Consider the following 9,790-nt stretch of genomic DNA (forward strand, 5'->3'; position numbering starts at 1 on the left):
CACACGACACCTCGACCGAGACCTGGGATTAGCTCCCTCTCTCGCTGTGCTTGTAATCCCCTACTACTAGCACTTCGGTGCGAGGAATACAAGATCGATCTTTTAGATTGGACGTAGGGCATCGATTGCCTGAACCAGTATAAACCTTATGTCTCTTTGCATCACCATCCGGGATTAGGGGCACGCAGTTCAAATTCACTAGTTGGTTGAGGACCCCCGGTCCGAAACACCGACAGCAAGCATTACTGAGGTCTCAATCCATGGTCAAGCCCCGGCTAGGTCAGCCCTGAATGAGATCCCCGCGAACGGGATACCACGACCCCCTCGAAAAGTATCCGGTTGACGAAAAACTAAGTCCTTCAGCCTTACCCGCGATGGGTCCGAGAACACCCTCCAGGCGATCCTATCCGAATCACCTGGAGGCTCGGGGGCTACACCCATCGGGTGCGCTCGCGCGCACCCTCTGGCAAAGTAACTATGACGAAATCGAAAACACCCTCCAGGTGGTTCTATCCGAATCACTTGGAGGCTCGGGGGCTACTGTTGGGGACCTAATACCGGGGTACCCCAGAAGGTAGAACCAATAACCACCGAACGTTAAAATTTTCTAGATGGATAAGGGCGCCGTAGCGTCCCTTGCTCGAATGACAGGAGTTTGGTTCCGCCTCGCCCGACGCCTTTGACGTGGCTCTGCCTCGCCCGAGGGCTCAGGGCTAGTCTCCGTCTCGTCCGACGCCTTTGGGGCGGGCTCGGTCTCGCCCGAGGGCTGAGGGATAGATTCCGCCTCGCCCGACCACGGAGGAGCAGGGTCGGTCTTGCCCAAGAGATAGGGATTGGTCTCCGTTTCGCCCGACGGCAAGGAACGAGCCTCGCCCTGCTCAATATCTGAAGACTGGTTTCATCTTACCTGACAACTTCTCCCCGTTCCCTCAAGATGATGGGTACAGGGCAAGACAAGACATTCGGGTCAACCATGGCTCCAAGGACCATACCCTACGCCCTGGTAGGAAAAGTACTGCCAGGGAACGACGGGACAGGTGCTTTAGACCCTTCCGGGCGCCGTAGAGCCCGAAAGGTATTACAGGTGCGTACTCCTCGTCCTGTAGAGTTGTAGGCGCCGCCTTCAGCCCTGGGACACGGAACCCGACGAAGATATACGACAACCGCTACGCTCCACAAAAGGATTTGCTATCTCCACGAACGACGGATATTCCGTCACCACGCTATGGACCCAAGGGGGCGGCGCCCGCTTCCCGACCCCTAAGGTCCACCAAGTCAGAAGACCTTGGCCACGGCGTTACTCCGGACCCCGACCCCGCGTCTTCCCGACGAAGACTCACAGGAACCAGAAGGCGTGCGGAGCAAGGCTGGGGGAGGCTAATAAGTCAAAACCACTGTACTACAGCCCATACCCTGCGTAGGACAGCGTTCCGTAATCAACCTGACATTCTACAGCGACATCGACAGTATTGTAGGCGCTTATCTTCCTTCGCACTCATCAGAATGAAGAACCAGGCCGGGTAGACGTGAGCCACAAGACTAAGTAGAGTACGCATCCTAAAGCCCTCACCCTTGTAAAGCCAGCCCCTTCATCTATAAAAGGGGATGCGCTTCCTCCATCAAAGGGACGGACTTTTGACCGAACAATACAAGACACACACACAGTCAAGCTGCTACCAAGCTCTTGACCTCCTTTCAACCCTTCCATCAGAGACTTAGGACCAGTCCCTCTCTCGATCATTTGTACCCCCTACTACGAACCGTTTACGGTGCTAATAACACGAGCAGCAACAAACTGGACGTAGGGACATTCAGCCCGAACCAGTATAAATCTTGTGTCCTTTAACGCACCATCCGAGCCTAACGCGCATTACTATAAATTTACTTACCGGTGCTTGCACGAAACACCGACAACCATGTTCTTGAAATGGACTAAAAATTTAAAGCATAGGTACCAAACATGTTGTTGCTAATTGGATGCGTGATACAAGGTTACATAAGGTCACCCTTATATATTGGGTCCTGATGGCACTTAGGAGAGAGGGGGGGGGGGGTTGACACCGTACCTGACCTTCATTCACCTCAGGCCTCAATCTAGTGACATTGTGTGATTTGGCATCCGCAACTACACCGAGCAGGTGCGGCGCCTATGGGTCTAGACGTCATCCCTACTCATACATGGCATCTTCTTCTTGGCTTGTATAGCTACAAAATTTGTAGGGGAGGCTTAGGTGGGCTCCATGTTCCTAGGAGCGGTAGGGGCCTTGAGACCCACCTGATGTGTTGCTTCCCTACATCCTTCACAAGAGATTTCATCAAATTCATGAGATGATGAACTTATAATGCACCACTTCATATAGGATGGAGTGCATTGTCATCTATTCCCTCCTCACTTTTTGTTTGATTCATAGAATAAATTAATCGATTTATTATCGCTTCATATCTTATGAGCTAATAATTAGTAGAAAAAATGTTGTTCTAGAGAAAAAAATCGATGAACTTATGATAGATCACCTAATGTAGGATGATGTGTTTTCTCAAACTAACTACCCCTTAATAGTATAACTAGGTTAGATTAATTTACATTTTGTTTGTTGGTGGTTAAGCTACATATTAGGCTAGTACCCATAATATCAAAATTATAGCCCTTTTAATTTGTGCCTAAGTCAAACTAATCTAACTTTAACCAATGACTTTACAGAAGAGTAGATCTCAACATCTAGCGCATTAAACAATCTTTATTAAATCAATCATAAAATATGTATTGATAGTACATTTATTCGTATTGTAAATATTAGTATATTTATTTATAAACTTGATTAAATTTAGAGAAGTTTACCTTACGACAAAAAAGGGCATATAGTTTGGAGCGGAGTTAGGGAGCAGTGTTTGCCTAACCGCGTTTGTCACATATCTTCGAGCGTATGACCGAATATTTTTTTATTAAAGTTTCACGTAATGGAATTAGTGATATTTTTAGAGGAACATGATTCAAGGCTAACGACAATAATCTTTTTTCATGTGGAGTGGACTATAAATATATTGAATTCTGACCAGACGCTTGGCCACTCAAATTCGAGTTGTCTCATCTACATTGGGGGGACCGGGTGAGTAGTTATAATAGTGCACAAATACAGTGGAAAACATATGACCCCACAACCCACTTCTTAGCAGCGCTTTTTGTAAAAGAAAAAAAAGACAGCATGTACATAATAAGAAAAAACATGCCATTCAAATCAACTGACAACCAAACCTTTTTCCCGCAAATAAAATGGGGAAAAAAATACGAAGCCCTATTTTTGGGCCCTTTTGACCACCATCCGATGATCCATTCCACCCAGCTGCACGTCAAAGTACAGGCAATCGCGGTGGGCCACGGAACAAACCCAAGCAGCGCGCGGCCCCACTCGCACCTGGTCCCGGCGCAAAAGCAAACAAACCCTAGCGAGCCGGGCCCGGACCCTCCCGCTGATCCGGTGCGCCCGGTCAAACCCCAGACTGCCCCTCCAGTGCAGCCGGTCACGCTTCCCCAACCCCTCTCCGCCCCCTCTTCCCCCCACCCAACCGGACCTCCCCTCTCCTCCTCCTGCACCTCGCCGGAGCACCCCCACCACCCCCCACCCACCCCCCCGCCGTCGCGCGCCCCCGCCTCCCTCTCGCAGACCCCCTCCTTACCGTCCCCTCCGCCTCCCTCTGCTCCCCTTATCCATCCTCGAGCTCCCCCGCCGCGTGGATCGCCTCGGCCCATTTTGCTCCTTTTTTTTTACCTCCCCGCCCGAGCGTTAGCTGGCGGGCGGATGTACGTGTCCTGGCCGGAGACGGAGATGCCTCTGGCTTGACGGATTGATCTCGGGGAGCTGCCCTTAGTGGCCGGTCGCCCTCGGCCCCGCCACGGCGGCCATGGACATGGAGAGAGGGGCGGGCAGCGAGCAGGGCTCGCCCGATAGCGAAATGGGCGACGGCGACAACGACAGCGTCGGCTACGGCGCGGAGATGGAGGTGGACGCCGGGAGCGGCTCGGCCGGGGCCTCGGCTCCGGCGAGCTCGGCATCCGCATCGGCCTCGGTCTCCGCGTCGGCGTACGCCGCGCGTGCCGGCGCCTACGACGGGGTCGACCCTTTCGAGGGCATGGAGTTCGACGACGAGGAGGACGCCTGGACGTTCTACAACGTCTACGCCCACCGCGTCGGCTTCAGCACCCGGATTAGCGTCATGCACCGGTCGCGCCGGGACGGCTCCGTCATGTCGCGCCAGTTCGTCTGCGCCAAGGAGGGCTTCCGCACCTACCGCGGGAAGAATGAGGTTTCCCGTGTTGATGCCGTAGACGCTGGCGACGACGATAGTGGGAGGGGTCGGCGGACACGGGCTGTCACCAGGGTTGGCTGCAAGGCCATGATCCGGGTGAAGAAGCAGGACAATGGCCGCTGGAGTGTGACCAAGCTGGAGACTGCACATAACCATCCCCTGGTCCCTGCGAACCAGGCACACTGTCTGCGCCCGCACAAGCCACTGTCAGAGTGTGGGAAGCAGCGGCCTTTTGGGGGACATCGAAATGGCGGTTCGCTTCTGGCAATTGAGCCACCGCCACCGCCTCTTACGCCGTCTGTGCCTCACACAAGCATAGCTCAAGTGGTTCCTCAGTATGTTTTGGATGGTATTGGGAATGTCACTCGAGTAATTTTGGATTATGTAAAGCGCATGCAAGCTGAAGATCCGGCGTTCTTTTATGCCATGCAATTTGTTGAGGGGCGTCCAGTGGGGAATGTGTTTTGGGCCGATGCGAGGGCTAGGACGGCATACAAAGACTTTGGAGATGCCGTTGTCTTGGATGACTACTGCAAAAGGAGCAAGCATGAACTTCCACTTGTTACTTTTACTGGAGTTAATCACCATTGCCAGCCAGTCCTATTTGGTTGTGCCATCATGGCACATAACAATGAAGCATCATTTGTTTGGTTGTTTGAGACATTTCTCTTAGCAATGTCTGGACAGCAGCCTAACTCTCTTACCATGGAGCATGATAATTCTTTAAAATCAGCTGCTTTGAAAGTATTTCCTCTAACTAGGCTCCAGTTTTGTAAGTGGCACATCATGAACGAAGCACAGGATAAGCTGTCATATCTCCTAGATGCATTCCCATCCTTCCGTGAGGACTTTATCAACTGCATCAACATGTCTGAGACAATCAATGAGTTTGAAGCAAATTGGAAGGCATTAATTTCTAAGGTCAGCTCTCAAAAAAGTGAATGGCTTGACTTGGTGTACAATTGCCGTCATCAGTGGGTCCCGGTATATCTGAGAGATACATTCTTTGGGGATGTGTCATTAAAGCTGCAGTGTTCAAGCAGGAGTTCGTTGTTTGAAGGTTATATCAGTGCCAAAACTGATTCGCAGTCATTCATTCAGCAGTATGAAAAAGCTTTAGACTGTTGTTATGAGAAGGAGGTGAAGGAAGAATTTGAAACAAAATATTCACTTCCTGATATCAAGACATCATCTCCTATAGAAAAGCAAGGAGCCGAGTTATATACAAGGTCGATGTTTTTGAAATTCCAACAGGAATTGATTGATGCCTCTGTTTACACTGCTGAAATGGTGAAAGAGGAGGGCAATGCTTCAATTTATACTGTGACCAGATCTGAAGGAAGTGAGAAGTCTGTAACAGTTGAGTTCAGTTCTTCTGGAAGTTCTGCGACATGTAGCTGTCGGATGTTTGAATATTTTGGTATTGTCTGCAGGCACATGCTTACTGTGTTTGGTGTAAGAGGTGTCTCTGCACTTCCTTCTCATTATTTTGTAAAAAGATGGACAAAGAATGCATTGGATAGAAGCTCAGGCAAGAATGTTGATGAAGTTAGCAGAGTTGAGGAGCCCAAGGAGGAGCAAAGAAGTAGCGCTGAAGATGATGAGCAATCCCTGAAGTGGCGTTACAACAGTTTGTGTCGTGAAGCACTAAGGTATGCTGAAGAGGGAGCATCATCATTAGAGGTTTATATTGTCGCGATGCAAGCTCTTCAAGAAGCTGCTAACAGGGTTAATATGGCCAAGAGAGGTATTGGACAGGTAGCACCATTAGCGGTGATGCCAATTGCAGCACAACCACCAGAAAGTTTTGCAAGAAATCAGGAGATTAGTTCTAATAAGCAAAAGAAGAGAAAAAGGAATTCAAATAGCTCAAGGGAGAACGCCACATCAAATCAACTTATGTATGTGCAACAACCTGTTAATTTTCTTTTTGTTGCTCCTGGTTCATCAAGTGCTTTACAAGGGCCTAGTCAGCTAGTTGCTGCTGCTCCTGTTTCTTTGAGTAGCAAATATGGAAAAACATCTGGTGCGAATAATTCAGTTGATGACAATATACCTCCTGCTTCTGTAGTTGATAAGTTTTCTGGGTTACCTGACCGAAATGCATCAGCACCTTCAGCTGGAAATCTGCAAGGTGGAGAAACAAAATCCGTAGGAGCTGATTCACGAATAAAAGAGGTAGTTTACTTTTGCTATGCTGACCACCGAAAGTTCATACTATGCATATTTTCAAATGTTCTATTCTAACCAGTAGTTTCATTTCATTTAAATCTACAATTATGCTACTTTCTTAAAGTTACTTGTAATGATTCTTCGCTAGAGCGCCGATAAACACTTCTGCTTGAGGTTTTCTTGCTACGAAATATAGCTAGTAGCAAATGATTAGAATACCTATGGATGCATGATTGTTGTGGCAAATCCAAATTAAGTGGGCACTGGGTGGGTTTGGTATTTTTTATCAGGATATCAGTGCATATTAGTTATTTCCGTCAGGTCACCCCCGTATCCATCCCATATCGGATACGTATCTTACGTAGGATATGGCATGAAGATGTCTCCATGGCGGGCGGGGGGGGGGGGGGGGGGGGGGGGGGGGGGGGGGGGGTGGGTGGGGTAACCAAGAGCAATTCCGATACGTGGGCGGAGACGTATTGAGGCGTTTTCTGGATATGGCCCAGTCCAGTAACCCTCGACTCATGCACCCCACGCAGTGGGGACTTAGGCTGCCAGCGGCACAACACGCTCGCCGCTGCCCGACCGACCGACTTCCTGCTCACCCAGCCATCTGCCCGTCCTGTCCGCGAGGAGATCCAATGCCCACAGCATGCTCAAGCAGGCTGCGGCTGTGATGACACACACCACCCGCAAGGCGCACGCCACAAATTTGTGGACGCATCATGCACACAGCGCCTCAACGAGCTTCACCACCCACAGGTGATTAATCAACAGCGAGCTGGGGATGAGTTAGCGGTGATTTCTTCCCTATTTCCTCTCCTCTCCTCTCCTATAGCCTCTTCCTGCCGTGTTCCCCATGTCAAATTAACCTCGACTGAACTGGAATTGAAAGGGGAAAGAAATTAGATCAGTGATTTACTCATCTCCTCCAAGCCTGAAGCCTCGCCCAAGTAAAAAGTGATGTACTTAGTTGAATCCTCCATCGATTGGACAAGTTCTACTTCTGCACTATGCGCATATATGTTCTCATTTGGATTTTGCAAGTTTGGCCTTTGAGATTTGGATGGAGATGCTGGGCAGGCTTGGCTCTTGGAGTGTTGGCTAAATGGAAATATGGAAAAGATGAGCAGAACAACACATTTGCAAGAATGAGGCAATTTTAAGTTCCTGCTAGTGTGTTACGGCTTTTAGAATTTTAATATGACTTTATTAAAAAAAACTAAAAATGTAACCGCATGTCTTTTTTTTAGAAACTGACATATCCCCATATCTGTATCCTTGCTGCATAGATGGCATGTTTGCCTGGTAACTGTCTGCAGTGGAGTGTGTGAGAATTATGGTATTCTTACCACTTTTAGTTCCAGGGCTGACATTTCAAAAATGTTGCATGCCATTTATTGCAGTTGTAGCATCTCTTTATCTTTTACTTTAGGGTAAATATTATTAGCTCATGCGACTCTTAATCTTTAGGGGAAAGAGATCGTTTGATGTCTTCAATTGAGCCAAATTGTTATTAGATGCAAGCCTGTAATATGGTTTTCTGACATCTTATTGGGTATTGTATGGGCCCCTTTCAGTTGCATCGTTCAATCAAACATTTTATCTTTTGTCCTCTGTGATAAGGTGATTACCTTTGCATAAGAACTTAGTGCAGCAGTTTAGTTCCCAGTTATTACTGATAGAGACTATAAAATTCCTTATTATAAGCCTCAGCTTACAGCTTAGTTTAGCTGCAATAGCTTCTTTTCCACTCGTTGTCATCAGTAGCTTCTATTTCCTTATTCCATGTACAGAATGATTGCAATTTCAATCATAATGTGCTTCACTAGGTTCAGGTTCCTAACAACAAGTCTTTATGGAATCTGCAGAGCCATGAATTATCCCAAGCTAATGGTAGCAGGGGATGCAGTGTAAATACATTAAACTCCAGTGCTGTGCCACAGCTCGTGACTGTTCCTATTGGATTGTGCCTTCCGTCCACTGATGGCCCCAAGATATCTGCGGGTATGTGGGATTTTACTTTGCTACTCAAATCTATAAACTGTTCCAAACATCGTATCCCAGTTCTGTTTGTACATATCATAATTTGTACAAGTTTATGCCTGAACCTTTTCTTAAGCTGTGGCTGTGATATATATGAGACATTTTCTTTTTTTCTAAAAGCTATTGCATATATAATAATCGATTTTACTAACGAGGTCATTTTGACATTACTTTTGATGCAGCTGGTATGAACTCTGTAAATTCTGGAGATATCAGTAGCAACGGCAAATTGTCATTTGGTCAATCTCAGTCATCTGCACAACAGCCAGCTACACCATCACAGACAAAGACGCTTGGCCGTATTGATTCTCGTGCAAATCCTGAGGGTTCATCTATAAGGGCTGCAGCCATTGCAGCCGGTGCACGCATAGCATCACCATCTGATGCAGCTACAATCATAAAAGCGGCTCAGTCAAAAGGCGCCATCCACATCAGGCCTGAGGAAAACCTCCCAAATTACCTGAAACCACTAGCACCAAAGCCGCTTTCCTCACTACCACCAGTGAACCCACTCAACTCGGCACATGCATCCCCAGGACAGCTCAGCTTTGGTGATTCTGCAGCCGCCAAGGACGCAATCTTCGGTTCCTCGGATGGCAGTGACGACGATGAGGAAGACACTGATGACGACGAGGACGAGGGGCTGATTGGCGACGACGCAGAACATGAATGATCTTCTCTCCCTGCACTAACGCTCCCCTAATGGCTTGTGAGGTGCTGATCTTTAACAACCTCTTCACCAATGGAATCTCTTAGAGCATAGCTGTATACATGTTTATAGCCTGTATTTAAGATCCCAGCTGTCACCTGAGCCTAGAATTCTTCCTTGATCTCTCTCTCTCGCTCTCGCTCTTGCTCTCGCTCTCGCTCGCTCGCTTGCTCACTTAGCATGCCTAGAAGCCCCACTTGTTTAACCTAATGACAAACATCGATCTCATTTGATCTTCTTCCTTTCTTTTTTTGTTGGCTCCTGGTGAGGTTGGTGGGTCTGATGGTCAGTTCACATGTGTAGCTGGTTAGCTGTATTATGTACAGCATGAGTTGTATGCTGGTGAACTGCTTTCAACAGTCCAAAGTTTTGTACCCTGTTTTTCTCTCGCTGGAAAGAGATTTGTTGGAATTGAGCTCACAGACCACATGTCCATTGACTTGGCTTGGAAGAGTGGCTGGTTCGTCGCTGGAAAAAAAAAAACAAAATTGATTCTTTGATCATGACATGCTCCTGCGACTAGCGGAGTTGAGGAAATTGTTTATATACATTTGTTTC

The 9,790-nt window shown here is 48.0% G+C and overlaps 1 protein-coding gene across 1 annotated transcript; it reads left to right on the forward strand.

Moving 5' to 3' along the window:
• The first annotated feature begins 3,676 nt into the window (after positions 1-3,676).
• LOC136538507 (protein FAR1-RELATED SEQUENCE 5-like) lies at positions 3,677-9,790 on the forward strand. Its single transcript, XM_066530465.1, has 3 exons — positions 3,677-6,483; positions 8,349-8,484; positions 8,706-9,790. Exons 1-3 carry the CDS (start codon positions 3,901-3,903, stop codon positions 9,194-9,196), a joined length of 3,210 nt encoding a protein of 1,069 aa, XP_066386562.1. The 5' UTR covers positions 3,677-3,900; the 3' UTR covers positions 9,197-9,790.

Source organism: Miscanthus floridulus, chromosome 2, assembly GCF_019320115.1.
Source record: "Miscanthus floridulus cultivar M001 chromosome 2, ASM1932011v1, whole genome shotgun sequence".
NCBI classification, from domain to species: Eukaryota; Viridiplantae; Streptophyta; class Magnoliopsida; order Poales; family Poaceae; genus Miscanthus; species Miscanthus floridulus.

Coding starts and splice junctions, on each gene's coding strand:
- LOC136538507 (XM_066530465.1), top strand. CDS start 3,901: ATGGACATGGAGAGAGGGGCGGGCAGCGAGCAGGGCTCGCCCGATAGC. Junction 6,484..8,348: donor CTGATTCACGAATAAAAGAG/GTAGTTTACTTT, acceptor TGGAATCTGCAG/AGCCATGAATTATCCCAAGC. Junction 8,485..8,705: donor TGGCCCCAAGATATCTGCGG/GTATGTGGGATT, acceptor CTTTTGATGCAG/CTGGTATGAACTCTGTAAAT.